Here is a 16,475-nt window from a genome sequence, read left to right on the forward strand (position 1 = left end):
AGGGCCCTGGGAAGGGCGGGGCATACAGGAGGGGGTGACAGGTGCGACTCCCGGGGCTCACCTGGGGTTGCCATGGCCGGCACCTGCTGTGGGTGTCGCCCTTCCCCGGACACCCTGGCCACATCTCGCTACGGGCAAGGAAACAGGCCCAGGGACAAAGCAAGGGGTGGCAGGTGGACCCTGGAGGTGGGACAGTGGAGTGCCGGGCCTGGGACCACAGTGGCCCCACAGGGTCTGCCCACGCCTCGGTTTGTCCGCCGGGGCCGGGCTGCAGTGGCCTGTGGGGCAGGGGCAGGTGCAGGCTCCTCAGAGACCACGGGGCGGCTCAGGGCTGGGGAGTACAACCAGGGGATTCCCGAGAGGAAGCAACAAGACTTGGGTGCTGAGGGCCTTGGGGCCCCCGCAGGTCACCTGCCTGCTGGTCTTCCCACCTGCAGGACGGGGACAGCTTAGCACCGAACTTGTGCTGGGCGAGCTGAGGCCGGGGACGCAGCGCCCAGCACATGAGCAGCTCTGCACTGCCTGTGGGCGCGACCTCTCGGGAATTCGGGGGGGAGGGGGAGGGGAGGAGCAGGTGCGCCGACAGGGCCACAGGCCACGGAAGCGGGGGCCACAGCGCGTCCTTGGCGGCGGCTACCTGCAGGGAAGTGGAGGCCGCTCCGATCAGCAGCCCCAGGGACTGGGCCACGAGCGAGGTCATGGTGCCCAGCGCGGCGAACAGGATGAACCGCACGGCGTCGGACGGCTGAGAGGTCATCCAGTACACGATGCTGCAGTAGGCCACGGGGAACAGGACCTGGCAAGGCAGAGCCGCCCCGTCACCCCGGGGCCGGCGGCATGCGTGGCTCCGCCTCTGCCCTCCGCAGACCCGGCCCCTCCCCCGCCGTGCGCCCGACCTACCTGGAAGGGGACGTCGGCCATGGTCTTGGCGAGGTAGTAGGCCTTCAGGCTGTACCAGTAGTTCAGGTGTTCCCGGAGGAAGACCCCCATCTCCAGCGGAACTGCAAGAGAGGCCGATGCAGCGGTCAGCGGGCGGGCGCACCCAGCCACGAGGTCGAGGGCTGGCGGCCTGACTTGGCTCCAGCGTGTGCCTGCACTCCCAGTGCTGAGAGCCTGCGCGGGCCCAGCTGCCCCTGTGAGCTGCACGGTCGGCGTGGGGAGCACCTGTTGAGCATGGAGCATCACCTCCGTGACCACACAGGTGCCACCTCCAGCCCTTCTCGGCCTGTCTGCCTCGGCTCCCCCTGTACTGCGAGCCCCTCCCCCCCACGCACACTGGTCCTGGGAGTCTGAGGGCACAGAGAGGGTGGTGGGTCCTGGAGGGGAGCCCTCCCTGCTGGACTCTGGCAGAGCCCTGGCTGCCTGCACTGCCCGCCCAGAGCGGCCGAGGCTGCCCCCTCGTGGGCAATCCCGGGCTGCACCAGATCTGTCGGCAAGAGCTTGTCCACTCCCCTAGTCGGCCACAAGGGGGCCACCCTAGTATCTGAACCAGGACACGCTTGCCCAGGGAGACCTGGACCGGCTGGGGGCCGGCAGACCGGAGCAATGTCCCTCCCATGCACCTGTCCCGGGCTGACTGCTGCACCAGGGATTCAGCCCTGTCAACAGTGTCGGCTGTCAGCCCACAGCGGGCCCAGCGCGGCCCCCAGCCGCACAGCGGACCCAGCGCGACCTGTGGCTGTCAGCCCACAGCGGACCCAGCACAACCTGCGGCCGTCAGCCCACGGCGGACCCAGCACAACCTGTGGCTGTCAGCCCACAGTGGGCCCAGCACAACCCCCGGCTGTCAGCCCACAGCGGACCCAGCACAACCCCCGGCTGTCAGCCCACAGCGGACCCAGCACAACCCCCGGCTGTCAGCCCACAGCGGACCCAGCACAACCCCCGGCTGTCAGCCCACAGCGGACCCAGCACAACCCGTGGCTGTCAGCCCACAGTGGGCCCAGCACAACCCCCGGCTGTCAGCCCACAGCGGACCCAGCACAACCCGTGGCTGTCAGCCCACAGTGGGCCCAGCACAACCCCCGGCTGTCAGCCCACAGCGGACCCAGCACAACCCCCGGCTGTCAGCCCACAGCGGACACAGCACAACCCCCTGCTGTCAGCCCACAGCGGACCCAGCACAACCTGTGGCTGTCAGCCCACAGTGGGCCCAGCACAACCCCCGGCTGTCAGCCCACAGCGGACCCAGCGCAACCCGCGGCTGTCAGCCCACAGCGGACCCAGCACGACCTCCGGCTGTCAGCCCACAGCGGGCCCAGCACAACCCCCGGCTGTCAGCCCACAGCGGACCCAGCACAACCACCGGCTGTCAGCGAGAGCAGTGGGAACAGCAGGTAAAGCCACCGTCAGTGGTGCCGGCATCCCATATGGACGCTGGTTCGAGTCCTGGCTGCTCCCCTTCCAATCCAGCTCTCTGCTATGGCCTGGGAAAGCAGTAGAAGATGGCCCAAGTGCTTGGGCCCCTGCACTCACGTGGGAGACCGGGAGGAAGCACCTGGCTCCCTGGCTTCAGATCAGCCCAGCTCATCTAGGGAGTGAACCAGCGGATGGAAGACCTCTCTCTCTCTCTCTCTCTCTGTCTCTCTCTCCCCACAAATAAACAAGTCTTTTATAAAAAAAGCAAGACTGTGTGTGCAGAAAGCCCATGTGCTGGCCGAGGCGCCCCGGCCCCCGTTCCTGGGTGGAATCCAGAGCGGGCAGGAGGCGGCTGTGGCCGGGCACTCACACGTCAGGACCGTGGGCATGAGGGCGGCAAACATGAGGAAGAGCATGGAGAAGAAGAGGAAGCCGGAGTTGCTCAACACCTTCTTGGCTTCATTCCCGATCCCCAGGTAGAGCAGGCCGATGAGGAGGCCGATCCCGATGTGCGAGGTGATGCGCAGGTGCGTCAGGACCTGGGCGCAGGGGAGCCAGCGGTCAGAGCGGGAGGCCTGGCCTCTGCGGCGGCCCCACTCAAGCTTCAGCCTCCCCTCCCCTCGGCCAGCTCAGACCCACAGCCCTGCCATGTGCACACATGCACACATGACATATGTGTGCACACACATACACCATGCATGCAAACACGCACACACCATGTGTGTGCACACACATGTACACCACGTGCAGGCACGTGTGTGCGCACACACAGCAGGCTTTGAGAATAGAAGTCTTCGCTGCTCTTTGTTAAATCCTCTTCAACTACAACAAGCAAGGAAAGTCCACCTTCAGCAGGGAGAGCAGCAAAAGCAGTGGTGGGATAGTGAGGGAGGGGCTGGGTGGGAGGCGCAGCCCTCAGGGCTCCCGCCTGGGGGGTCACGGGCAGACCCCTCTGTCTGCCTAGCCCAGAGCCAGCAGCCGCACTGCGCACGCCCCCTCCCAGCAGGTGGCCAGTCACCTTGCCTGGGCACCGCCTTAGCCATGGGGTTGGTTTGGCTACCACCTGTGAAGACGAGGGCCTGGCTGCCTGCTGCCTCCAGAGGCGGGGAGGGCCACCATGGGTGCTGCCCCTCATCCCTTCCCTCCGCCCTGTGTGTGGCCTGCAGCTGCCTTCACACGGAGCCCCAGGACGGGAAGACAGAGGGGGCCGAGCCACGACCCGACCCACGGCTTCCAGCGAGGCACAGACACCAGCCGTGGCACACACACGCGCGTGGCGGATCATCTGTGCCCACAGCTGGCGGTGCAGGCGGTGCAAGGCAGACAGCAGGGCGAGGAAGGAGCGAGGGGCCGGACGAGCCGCCCCCCCTGCAGCCATGGCTTCCAGCGAGGCACAGACATCGGCTGTGGCACACACACACACGTGGCGGATCGTCTGTGCCCACAGCTGGCGGTGCGGGCTGGGCAAGGCAGACAGCAGGGCGAGGAAGGAGCGAGGGGTGGGACGAGCCGCCCCGCAGCCACGAGCTGGGGTCAGAGGCACAGACACCGGCCGTGGCACACACACACATGTGGTGGATCGTCTGTGCCCACGGCTGGCGGTGCGGGCTGGGCAAGGCGGACAGCAGGGCGAGGACGGAGTGAGGGGCGGGACGAGCCGCCCCGCAGCCACGGCCTGGGGTCAGAGGCACTCACGGAGTCTCTCATGATGCTGAGGAACGTCCTCCGGAACAGGATGCAGAACTGGGTGAGGCAGCTGGCCGAGAAGCTGTGGCAGCCCTCCACGGAGGCGGAGTCCTGCGGGCACACGCGCCGGCGTGAGTGGACGGGGCGCCGCGCGCGGCAGGCGGCTCTGCCCGGGGCGCGCGGGTCCACATTACCTGTCTCAACCCCTGCTTTACCTCCTCAGAGGGCCGGTGCCAGAGGAAGGGGTTCACCTCGGCTTCGCCCCCCAGGTCCCGCTTGTAGTCCGAGTCACACATGCCCTCCCGCACCGCTCGAACCAGGCGGCCATTCTGATCGCCGTACTCGCCGGACGCGACCTCCATGACTGCCAGAGACAGGGGTGGAGGCAGCATCAGCCTGGGGCTCCCGGGATGGGGTGGGGTGGGGGCTGGGACGCTGTCACCCGGCAGCAGCACAGTCACGACTGGTGGGGACTTTGCAGCCCATGACACAGGGGCTGCCTGGCGATGACAGCGGGGTGGTGCCAATCATTTATCAACCAGTGTTTGGCCCCTCCCCCGGGCGAGGTCTCCTGTCCAGGCAGGAGAAATACACAATGCTCCGTGACGTCAGACAGCCTGGGAAGCCATCAGTTGCCCCAGCTTCCAGCCCCAGGGCTTCTTCCGGCTGAGGCTGGGGTGGGGAGCAGAAGGGGGCGGGACCTCTCCACCAGGGCTCTGGGAAGGGAATGCCCACTGCCACATGGGGGTCCTTGGCAGCTGGGGGACACCCAGGTCTTGGACCCTCGGCCTGCACCTGGCAGACCCCAGCGCGTGAATGCTCGCCTGGCCTCCCTCCCGCCCATCCTGCACCCCGAGTCAGCTCCTCTCCACTCCAGGTCTCCCTCTGTCCCGCCCCCTCCTCTCCAACACAGCCTGTTTCCTGTGAGAGAGAGAGGTCTCCCAGGAGCAACGTCCCAAGGATCACAACTTGGGAACTGGTGTCCCGGGAGTCACCTGCCCAGAGACAAAGGCCCCCGGGAGCCTCGGAACGGGGCCTCCGTGGGGAGGGGTCACCACACCCATGACCTATCTTGAGCTGAGTTCATCCTGGGTTAGAGCGGATCCTAAATCCAGTGACCAGTGTCTTTGTGGAGGGACAGGCCAGGCCCCGCAGCGACATAGGCAGGTGTTTGGGGGAGCCGAGACCTCTCCCTGCGTCCTTTGTAAGCTCCGCCACAGGGCGGCACCTGAGCCCCTCCTGGAATATTCTAGACCTTCCTAACTTGGGTCAGATAAAAGTGGGAGCCACAGAGCAGACAAGAGTCTGTTTCTTCCCAGCTGGCCAAGGCTCTACTCACCGAAGTCGGCCGGGTTGTGGTAGGTGGGGCAGCTCAGCCCCAGGTCCCTTAAATACGGCACGAGGTTGGAGACCTTGCCCCGGTACACACACTGGCCCTGGCTCAGCACGTAAAGCTGGAGAAAGGGAGGAGGGGAGCATCAGCACCCGCCCCCAGGGGCCATCAATCAACCAGCCGGCCCCGCCTTCCTCCTAGAACACCTCCCCTACCCCCCCCCCCCGCCACAGGACAGCTCACGGCCCCCGCTGAGGTTCCAGGAGAAACCCACGCATCGTGGGGAAGACGGACAGCAGGGGGCCAAGCATCATTTTACCATTTGACATCACTTGCTTTTTATTTCACGCTAACCCTTGCTCAGGAAAGAGCCGGGGCTGTGGGAAGACACGTTTCACCTGTGTGGGACCTGGCTGTGGTTAGCACCAGGATCTGAGGCATCGTGGGGTTGCTGGAGCCTGGTGTTAACTGTCCGCAGGCGGCCCCACTTCAAGGTGGTCAAGCACCAGCGAACTTAGTGATGGCCCCGATCCCAGGCCCCGCCTGCAGGGGCCCAGCGGGCTCCGCCCAGCACTTCCTAGCCCCGCCCCCCGAGCTGCTGAGAGAGTGCAGTGGGCTGGGCACTCAGGGGTGGGGGCGGAGGGCTGGGCCCGCCTACCTGGTCGAAGAGCTCGAAGAGCTTGGCGCTGGGCTGGTGGATGGTGCAGATGATGGACCGGCCGCCCTGAGCCAGGCCCTTCATGAGCGAGAGCACCTGGAAGCAGGAGGCGCTGTCCAGGCCACTGCAAGCAAGGGGCACCGTGAGACGCTGTGGGCAGCGGGCAGTGGGCAGCGGGGACGTGCCCACGGCCCCGGGGGCAGGCTCTGCTCCAGCCAGTGGGGGCTGTGGAGGTCAGGCTGGCTCCTGCTGGGTCCAGGGGTGTCCAGGATGGGGATGGTGGGAGCTCCGCCCATCTTGGGGGAGGGGCTTCAGAACTGTGTGGCTGGGCAGCGGCACTTCCTCCCCAGGACATGAAAAGGGCCAGGGGGCACAGCCTGGGGCTGGCGCCGGGGGTCACCAGGGGCCGAAGCTACGCCCCGCGGGGGTCTCACTTGACATGCGTGGGTGCCTTTCCTGTGGATGCAGGCTCCCGGGGTGACCGCCCTTCCCCCCCTCCCTCTCCAGCCACCCCTGGCCCTCATGCCCACAGCCAAGGGCAAGGGTTTGGGCGTGTGGGGACAGATCTCCGGGGCCGCGCCCCCCAGAGTGCGTGCAAGGGCTTCGCTTTTGCTGAAACAGGTACACAGGGGCTGCACAGGGTCGAAGCAAACCCAGCAGACGCGCCCCTCCCTGGAGAAGGGCCCAGTCCAGCTGGGCTGTGGAGAAGCGAGCGGACAGGGAAGACGGACAGTGGAGCATCGGGGTCAGAGGTCACTACAGCACCCCACCTGCTCCCCCGGGTGGGGAGGCGGTCAGGAATTAAGTGAGCGAGGCACAGCCGTGGGCACCAGGGCAGAGCTACGTGACTGCTGCCAGGGACCCTGGATGCAGGGGGCGTCCCTGGGAGAAGGTCAGGGCCTGGGCAGGGGTGGAGAGACAAGGAACCCCTAAAGACGGTTCTGTCTGGGGACCCCTCTGAGCCTTAAACATGCGGTGTTTCCAGAACTTGTGGGGCACCAGGCCCCCTTCCCAGGGCTCCCAGCGCTTGCTCCAGGGTGGCTGTGCCTTCGGGGCCTTGGTAGTACAAGCACCGAGAAGGGGCAGTTCCCCCAAACCACACCCCCATGATGAGTGCACACCGGCCCCTGCCCCGTATCCCAAGAGAGAGAAACGGGAAGGAGGGGAGCAGAGCCCATGCCCCCCGAGGCCGTGCAGGGGGTCAGGGCCGGCCCACAAGTTCAGAGGACGCCCATGCCCCCCAAGGCCGTGCAGGGGGTCAGGGCCGGCCCACGAGCTCAGAGGACGCCCTCACCCCAGACCCCAGCCCAGACCCCCTGCGTACCTGGTGGGCTCGTCAAAGAACATGACGGGCGGGTTGTTGACCAGCTCCAACGCGATGGCCAGACGCTTCCGCTGCCCGCCCGACAGGCTCCCCGTGCGGGTGTGGGCGCAGGTCAGCAAGCCGAGTGCCGTCAGGATCTCCTTGACCTGTGGGCGACAGAACCAGGGTCCCCATCAGGAACTGCGTGCCCACCAGGGCCACGTGGAGAGCCCTCCAGCCTCCCCGCGTCTCCCAGGGGCCACCTGGTGCCAAGCAAGACAGGCACTGCTTCCAACTCCTGACCCGGGCCACGGAAGCAGCACTGGAGTCAGACCCGAGGACCCTGGCTGGAGGTGTGGGCGTGGCCCTCGCTCCCAGAGACAGAGGAGGTGCCGATCACTAGCTGATGAGTGGGCGGGCGATCAGTTTGTGACCAGCACATGACCGGATCTGCAAGGTGCCTCCTCGGATGCCAGCCCACAGGAGGCGGAGGCTTGGTCGGCTGTAGCCTCCGGGCCAGGCTCACCACCACGTGCCTTAGGGCTTCCTCCAGAATCCATGCAACCTTAATCTCCTTGGGCTGGGCAGCCCCAGGTGGCCAGAGCCAGCAGACCTCAGGGCATGGCCTCGCTGGGGAGTCAAGGTTCTGTAGGAGGGTGGGGGATTCACAGGGGTGAACGTGTCCACTCCGGGTTTTTCAATCATTCATGCACTATGTGTGCAAGGTGCAGCGGGGTGACAGAGGAACCGGCACACTCTGCCGGCAGGCGGGGACAGGTGCAGTGTGTGGGAGACAGGTCTGGGGATGGAGCCTGTGCTGCCCCTCTCTGCTGGTGCCCCCACCCCACCCCGCTGCCCCCTTCCAGAATATCTTGTCTCTGAGACAAGGAGGCAGCTGTAGGGAGACGGCCCGGATGCCCAGCAGGGTGGGCGCAGGTGGGCTGGGATCTCCTGGTGTTTTCTCTCCTGTGTAGACCCAGGATGAGGTCCATGGGGTCCCCAAAGCCACTCGCTGACAGACTGGAACACCGAGCAGCTCTGATGGATCTGGGCCCACTCTGGGTGCCTACACAGACACGGCACATAGCTGCTTCCCCGTGCACCTGCAGCAGGGACCGCCAGCATCCTGAGCCCCTCCGGCTGCACCTGCCCTACCACAAGGCCGGCCCCGCCGCTCCAGCTCGGCCTCAGTGATGAGGCTGTGCGTGTTGGTTTGTTTTGCTCCTCCTCCTCCTATGTCCTCCTGGGCCTGGTGGCTCTGGCCTCCCTCCTGAGGAAGGAACCACTGGGAACAGGGCCGACTGGCAGGAATGGAGGCACGCGGGAGATCAGTGGTGGGTTTCTAACCACGGCGGGGCTGGGTGCTCGGAGGCAGGGATGTGCACTGTGGCCGACCCAGTGCTGCAGGTGAGGCGGGAGCAGGACGCAGCCCACCTGCTGCAGGGCACGGCGAGGGGCCAGGCGTGGTCCAGAGGCCACTGTGGTCCTGCAGCCGCACACAGGGAGATGGGGCTCAGGGCCCAGCAACCTCTGCCTGGGGCTGTGGCTTCCTCCTCTCGGGATGAGGGTGGGGTCGGGGGGGAGCTGACCTTGAACATGGAAGGGGGAGCTGACAATGGACATAGGAGGGAGGAGGGAGCTGACTGTGGACATAGGAGGCGAAGGGAGGGTAGCTGACCTTGTGTGTGGTGGGGGAGAAAGGGGAGAAGGGAGCTGACCATGGACGTGTTGGGGTGGGGGAGGGAGTCGACCCTGGGCATGGTGGCAGGGAGGAGGGTGTGGCCTTGGATATGAGAGGAGGTTCCACTAGCCCAGGGTGAGGTTGCTAGGCCACTGACCCTGCATCACCAGGCTGCTGACCTGGAGCTGCCTCTCAACCACCGCGGAGAACCGCCGTCCAGCTGGATCCCTGCTCTGGGGATGTCAGGAGCTCTGGGGCAGGGCTGGGGGAGCGGTGGTCTGCAATCTCCATAACACGGTGCCAACGTGGCCAGGGGCTCCCTGCTCCCAGCCCGCACCATCGGTCACAGCCCGGGCCTGCGCCTCCAGGGGGCAGAACCACACGCAGTCCCCACTGTCCCATCTCAGAGTTCTGCAGGAAGCGTTTCCATAGCAACAAGCAGCTGTTTGTTCCTCCCAGGAACCAGACTGAGCGGGGGAGGGGGGGTGTCCAGTGCAGAGGTTATGGTGGGTGCTACCTGAGACGCCTGCATTTCATATCTGAGTGCCTGGTTCAAGTCCCAGCTTCTCCACTTCTGATTCAACTCCCTGCTAAAGCCCACCCCGGGAGGCAGCAGACGATGGCTCAGCACTTGGGCCCTGCCACTCAGACCCGGCGTGAGCTCCTGGCTCCCGGCGTGGGCCTGGCCCAGCCCTGGCTGCTGCAGGCATTTGAGGAGTGACCCAGCAAGGGGACATCTGTCTCCCCATCTTTAATTTTAAAAATAAAAAGGAATTTCCTTTCTCGAAAAGAACTGAAAGAAACAAGGTTCTGTCTGCCTACACTTGGCACTGTCACCCTGAAACGGGCTGGATCCCAAGAGATTTCGAGGGTGCAGTGGCGGGGAGGGGGGAGCCCCAGGCTGCCGACCACCGTGTGCCGAATACCAGCGTGTTTTAAACCGGCTCGAGATGAGCCAGCCTGCGCAACGAGGGACGTGAAGTGCGGTGACGGGAAGCGGCGGACGCCCCATGGCCGGTTCAGCCACACCCTGCTGCACACTTGTCCCCCACCTCCACGGCAGGAGCCAAGGGTACCTGGGGCACGCACCCCACCCATCCCACGCTCTCCACAGGGGCCAGAGGAGACAGACTAGCACTGCAGGGCGGGCCTGCCCGAGCGCCAGCCCCCCGAGACTCCCAGCAGCCCCCGCCCAGAGTGACGAGGGGTCAAGCCCCCTCCCCGTGCGGCCTTCTGGGGGGCTCCCTCTGCACCTGCACCCCTCACTCTCCCTGGTGCCTTAGTTTCTGTGTTTAAAGACCAGCTAATAACACCCCGAAGCCAGATTGCTTCTTGCCAGTGTGTGTGTGGGTGGAGGGTGGTTATTTTTAAACGAATGACTAACCATCTTCATTGTCAGTATTTAAAGACAAACAATTGAATATAAAGTGTATTAAACACTCAGAGGCACAGAGCGCCGGGCCAGCCGGGAAGGGGGCGTCCTCCATCCGCCCACGCGGGCCAGCCGTTGGCTCCTGGATCTGAGAGCAGAAGCCGTGACTCTGGCCCCAGCGCAGTCTCTCCTGGACTCTGGCTGCGCAGCCCAGGGTGTGCCCTCACCAGTCCCTGCCTCCTGCGAGAAGGAGAGGTGGAAACAGCCAAGCCACACACAAACCAGCACCGCAGAGCCCCGCACTCTGGACCCCCTGGGCACTCACCATCTCCCTCCTGCCTTCGTCTTTCTCCTGCAGCTTCAAGTGCGCAGACACCTGCGGGGACAAGGGGGACGGTGTGGAGCAGAGGCATGGCTGCCGCACGGCGGGCCCCACGGCCACCTGCCACAGAAAACCCCAGAAGGCCTCGGCCCCTGCCCTGGGGATAACCCGGGCCGGGCTGCGGGCGAGCGCTGCGTGTCCCTGTGCCTCCACCCTCTCGTGGACCTGTGAGACGTCAGCTGTGGGCAGTGTGGAGAAATTAGGCCCCCAGCATCAGGAGCCCAGGACCTGCCCAGCGGGCCTGGGAGGTTGGAGTCAGGGCACCCAGGCCTCAGCCACAGGCTCGCGCTGCACCCGGATGCTGCTCCTGGCTGCGCTGGGTTTCCCTGAGACCCCGTCCACAGCACAGCACTGGGCCCCTGACCCTGACCCCACGCCTCTACCGACAGCAGCGGTCCTGGGCAAACAGGGAGCCCAGTCCTCCCCGGCACAGGGGTGAGGTCACAGCCTGCCCACCTCATGGTCTAGGGCGTGGCTGCAGGGGCAGAGGGGAGGGGAGAGTGGCAGTGAGGTCACAGACCCAGATGGCCAGGGCTAGGCCGCCGGGACCGGACGTCTCCACAGCGGAAGACACTGGGAGTGAAAGGAAGCAGTGACTGAGCACCTGCTAGATGCCCCCGCCTTCCGTGCAGCATCCCCTCGGGGGGAGGGGCCTGCGGCTGGGGGAGGTGACAGCTGCATGGCAGGGAGGCGGAGCCCAGCACTCAGAGGGGCCTCCAGGTCCCCGCGTGGCCACGGGCAGCCCTAGGACCCTGGCTTGCGGCTCAGCTCTCACAGGGCTGTGTGCGCACGGCTGGGACCCGGCAGGTGCTGGCCAATCACTGGCAGGCAGGTGGGTGAGAGAAAGAGGCCCTCTTGGCTCCAACACAGGCTCCAGATGAGCTGAGACTTGGGCCTGACACACAGAGGGAAGAAGTCCCGGCACGACCCAGGGAGCAGGACCCTCCCCGCTGGCTGACCTCGGGGGCGGGGCGGGGCGGCTCACCATCATGGCCTCGTGCACCGTGAGGTGTGGCAGCAGCATGTCGTCCTGCATGATGTAGCAGGACACCTTCCGGAAGCAGCGCAGGTCCCGGGGCGTGCCGTTGATGAGGACCGCCCCCTTCATGCCCGTCTCCCTGCACAGCAGAGTGGAGAGGGAGCCGTCAGCCCCAGGCCCGCCCGTGCACCACACAGACAGGGCCCCGGGCTGTGCCTTCCCCAACCCAGCAGCGACAGGGACGCTCCTGTGTGCAGCCTGGAGGTGGGACGTGCCCGCCTGGCTCTGCGGAGCTTTGTCAGATCGGCTTCTGGAACGCTCTGTGTGCAGCTCAGGCTGTGCCAACTGCCCCCCACCCCCAGGCCAGTGACAGCTGGTGGTGGGGGGCTACAGGCACTGAGTCTCCAGCCATCCCAGGACCTGTCATGGCAGCTCTGGTCCCAGGGGCTCCCGGGGTTGTGTCTGGTTCCAGCTTCGTTCACCCATTGCTGCGGCTGCGGGCCTCGTGGTGTCCCGTTCTCCACCCCGGGCAACAGGCCGGGACCCACTGGCTCACCCCTGGGTACCCAGGCCTGCAAGGGCCAGCTCCAGGCTCCAGGCTCTGCAGGGATTAGTAAGGGTGGTGCCTGAACTGACTGCTGTGTGACCCGCTGAACGGTGGGGACCCCACAGGAGACCCTCGGTGCTGAGCACTGGGCTCTAACCTCGAGACAAGAGTGGAACAGGCAAGGATTTGTCCTAAGTGGGATTTCTAAACGTCTTAACTCCTTGGGGCTGGCGCCGTGGTGTAGCGCATGGAGCCGCCACCTGTGACACTGGCATTGCGTGTGGGTGCTAGTTCCTGTCCCAGCTGCTCCCCCTCCAATCCAGATCTCTGCTAATGGCCTGGGAAAGCGACAGAAGACAGAACTACCTGGGACCCTGCCACCCCGTGGGAGACCCGGACGAAGCTCCCAGCTTCGGTTTGGCCCAGCCCCTGCCGTTGTGGCCATCTGGGGAGTGAACCAGCGGATGAAAGCTTTCTCTGTCTCTCTCTCTCTCTCTCTCTCTCTCTGTCTCTCTCTCTCTCTCTGTCTCTCTCTCTCTCTCTCTGTCTCTCTCTCTCTCTCTGTAACTCTTTCAAATAAGTAAGTAAATCTTGTTTTAGGAAAAATGCTAAATCCTTACATTAAACATAACTCAGAAGCCTTAGGGCAAGTGGGGATGGTGGTCATTTTCTCAGGAAGTGGAGTGATTAGGACAGGGGTCCCCTGTCATCAGCAAGGTCGCTCCCCAAGAGGTGCTGACCCCTGTGGATACCAGGCTTGCTCCCTGGGGCACACATCCACGACACCTCGACAAAGGTCAATGTCTGCAGCAGCCGCGGTGCATGGCAACAGAACAGAACAGTCACAGCACCGGCTGTCAGCTGACCGCCAGCGTCACCGCTCCTGCGCTTTGGGGCGTTACTAAGAGACGCAAGGGGGAGCTTCCCCTGAGAGTGAGCCTCTAACTGACAGGTGCCGAGTGAGTGACGGGCGGGAGGCGACTCTCTTCCCGGACGGACGGGACACAGCAGGCGGGCAGGAGGCAGCACTGTGCCGCTCAGAAGCGCTAGGAGCCGCGTGTTGCAGTGACTGTTCAGTGACTGTCTGCAGACTGCGCTTCACCACGGGTGGCTGAAGCCTTGCACAGCCGAGCCCAGAGGCAGAGGAGCCGCTGGGTTATTTCGTCTCTGTTTGCTCAGTGAACCCAGGGACCCATGAGAACAGAAAAGAACTGGCTTAGTAAACACTTGTGAAGGTGCGGCTGTCTTGTTGTCTACAAGCAAACCACACAACCGTCCCAAGCCCTCCACTGCCGCTGTCTTCCTGGGCCCGGACCCCCTCACAGGCTGCAAAGCCCCCTGCTGCTGAGCCCCACCGGGGCCCGGGTGTGCCGAGCCTGGCGGAGCTGCGGGCGCCAGCACTGTCCCCGGTGATGGCACAGATGGAGGGGGCGCTGCCGACAGCCGCGGCGGGGTGTGCTCACCTGTATCCGGCCAGAATGTTCATGAGCGTGGATTTCCCGGCCCCCGAGGGGCCCATGATGGCCACCAGCTGTCCGCTGTTGAACTTCCCAGAAATCCCCTTCAGAAGGGTCTTGTACCCTGCAAAAAAGCAGCGCGTGCTGGTTCCCCACTGCCACAGGCTTCGCTCTGCCGTCCGCGGACAGACGCCCAAGGCAGCATCCCACGCCCTGGTGCCCAACGTCGCCTGTGATGCGATCCCATCTCAAGTGCTGGTTTGAGTCCCGACTACGCTGCTTCTGGTCCAGCTCCATGACACCTTGAGTGCTTGGGGCTGTGCCACCCACATGGGAGACTCCGACGGAGCTTCTGACACCTGCACAGCTCCAGATATTGTGGACATCTGGGCAGGGAACCAATGGATGGAAGATCTCCCTCCCTCCCTCTCTCTCTCAAGCAGATGAAAATAAGTAACAAGTGCTGTGTCCTAGGTGAGAAACGGCCCGTGTCTTTTCGATGCCCCCTTTCACATCCTCGCTTGCGTCTGGCTATAATTTTATCAGCAAATGCACCATGCTTCAGAGGCGACAAAGCACTTCCCCACGCTCCACCCAGGCCGTGAGGAGCCCCCCGCTCCCATTTCACAAGGAGCAAGACCTGGCCCTGCAGCCACGGTGAGCAGACCCCGCTCGGAGCCGCGCCCTGCCTGGTGCTCCCCTCCCCCGCCCTCCATGGCCCACTCGTGCCCAGTGAACTGAATTCACTGCCCTTCGCTAGCAGGTTATTTATTCTTATCGGTTTATATAAACATAAATTTGCATGCAATTTATTTATAAATCGTTTCTCTGATAATGATTACATTATCTATTCCTTAGTTAATAATTGAGTTTGCCGTCTTGCACGCACACCAGATCGCTTTGGCACCTCCGCCAAGCACCAGCGGGGGAACCGGTCCACCCCCGGCGAAGCCCCTGACTTTCCAAGCCGACCTGTTTGGGGCCCCGTACACAACAGAGACCTGGGCCGGCACCACGGCTTAACAGGCTAATCCTCGCCTTGCGGCGCTGGCACACCGGGTTCTAGTCCCGGTCGGGGCGCCGGATTCTATCCCGGTTGCCCCTCTTCCAGGCCAGCTCTCTGCTATGGCCCGGGAGTGCAGTGGAGGATGGCCCAAGTCCTTGGGCCCTGCACCCGCATGGGAGACCAGGAGAAGCACCTGGCTCCTGGCTTCAGATCAGCGCAGTGCGCCGGCCGCAGCGGCCATTGGAGGGTGAACCAATGGCAAAAAGGAAGACCTTTCTCTCTGTCTCTCTCTCTCTCACTATCCACTCTGCCTGTCAAATAAATAAATAAAATTTTTTAAAAATTAAAAAAAAAAAAGATTAAAAAAAAAAAAAGAACAGAGACCTGGACTCACAGGAAGGACGCCCGATCCAGAAACGTTTCTCCATGTCGATCAGACCAGGATGACCCTCCCTCCCGTGATCGAGAACCGCGTGTACACACGGTCTCAGCTCCAGCACATGTGCTTACAGGGACCCCGTGGCGCGAGGGGCAGGAGGGCCCGTGGTCCCTGGTTTAGGCTTTGTCTGCCTGAGCCTGGGTCCCCGGGGAGTTTGCTCCCCGCCGCCCTCCCTCCTGCCTTTCACAGACGGGACTCTGCAGACCCAGAGCTGTCACAGGAGCCACCTTGACTTGGACAGGAAGTCCCTGAGGCCTTGTCTAAGGGAGGCAGAGAAGCGGAAGCCACAGCCAGGAAGCTCGCAGCCCCGTGCAGCTGACTCTGTCCGGAGGCGCAGGCAGCTGTGGCCCTGGGGGGGGCTGAGAGTCATCCCAGGTTCTGGGGCAACAGGGCAGGGCCTGGCGGGCAGCTGCAAGCTGCACCGGAATTCAGCTCCCGCGGCCGGGGCACCTGTGACGACAGCAAACACGCAGCCCGGGCATGAGCTGGCGCAGCTGCCCCTCGGTGCACAGACGGGCGGCAGAGACCATTCCTTCCACAAGGCCACGCCCTGCACAGCGGCTTGTCACAACAGAGCCCTGTGGCTTGGGGCTCGGCACCTGGGGACTGTGCATCCCAAGGGACCCACATGACATCATGGAAAGAGCGCTAAATACCAGGCGCCTGCTCACGCGGCGTCTCACCTGTCCTGGCTGGAATCGGGCCTGCTCCAGAGCAAACCCTAAGTCACGGCCTTGAGAAGTTCAGAGCTGCTCCCCACAGCCCAGGAACCGCCTGACGGTGCAGAGAGGCCACAGAAATGACCGTGGGCCTTTAGGAGCCGAAGCGACCCGTACACGGGCGTCCCCGAGGGCAGCCTGCACCTCGGGCTTAGGCAGGGCCCTTCCCCTGTCCAGGACAGAGCCCGCTGCTCCACTCGGCCACAGCGTGAGGCCGTCAATCCCAAATGTGGGGCCACGTCAAGGAGACGCAGCCCGGGCAGGATCTCACACAGCCCAGCCAAAGAGAGGAGGACCCCGTGCGCTTACAACCTCTCCTGCTCCCTGGAACGCTGCGGCCACCCCTCCCGGAGGATGCTGCCAGCCTCCTGTTGTGGCAGCACCTCCTCAGTGGCCCCCATGGTGGCACCAGGGCCAGACTGCAAAGTTGCATTTGGGTCCTAAAGAACAAGACATCTGTAGCCCGTGAAATGGGCAGCTGCCCCCAGCCTGTGCCAGGGCCCATGCGTGGGCAGTATGGCCTGCAGGAGCTGCCCCGGCCAGCGCTGGGTCCAC

The 16,475-nt window shown here is 64.3% G+C and overlaps 1 protein-coding gene across 2 annotated transcripts in view; it reads right to left on the bottom strand.

The window, feature by feature from the left end:
• The window catches only part of ABCG1 (ATP binding cassette subfamily G member 1), a 52,772-nt gene that overhangs the window by 9,126 nt on the left and 27,171 nt on the right, over window positions 1–16,475 (bottom strand). The window contains exons 3-13 of one of the 2 annotated variants that reach the window (XM_062175160.1): window positions 13,763–13,880; window positions 11,759–11,891; window positions 10,717–10,767; window positions 7,360–7,505; window positions 6,036–6,159; window positions 5,384–5,498; window positions 4,260–4,408; window positions 4,054–4,155; window positions 2,729–2,897; window positions 901–1,001; window positions 638–796 (exon numbers count right to left, since the gene is read on the bottom strand). In XM_062175160.1, coding sequence (XP_062031144.1) covers window positions 638–796; window positions 901–1,001; window positions 2,729–2,897; window positions 4,054–4,155; window positions 4,260–4,408; window positions 5,384–5,498; window positions 6,036–6,159; window positions 7,360–7,505; window positions 10,717–10,767; window positions 11,759–11,891; window positions 13,763–13,880 — 1,367 coding nt within the window. Of the gene's footprint in view, window positions 1–637; window positions 797–900; window positions 1,002–2,728; window positions 2,898–4,053; window positions 4,156–4,238; window positions 4,409–5,383; window positions 5,499–6,035; window positions 6,160–7,359; window positions 7,506–10,716; window positions 10,768–11,758; window positions 11,892–13,762; window positions 13,881–16,475 lie in introns of both variants that reach the window. The other variant, XM_062175158.1, reaches the window with a different exon arrangement.

Source organism: Lepus europaeus, chromosome 2 (assembly GCF_033115175.1).
Source record: "Lepus europaeus isolate LE1 chromosome 2, mLepTim1.pri, whole genome shotgun sequence".
Classification (NCBI taxonomy): Eukaryota; Metazoa; Chordata; class Mammalia; order Lagomorpha; family Leporidae; genus Lepus; species Lepus europaeus.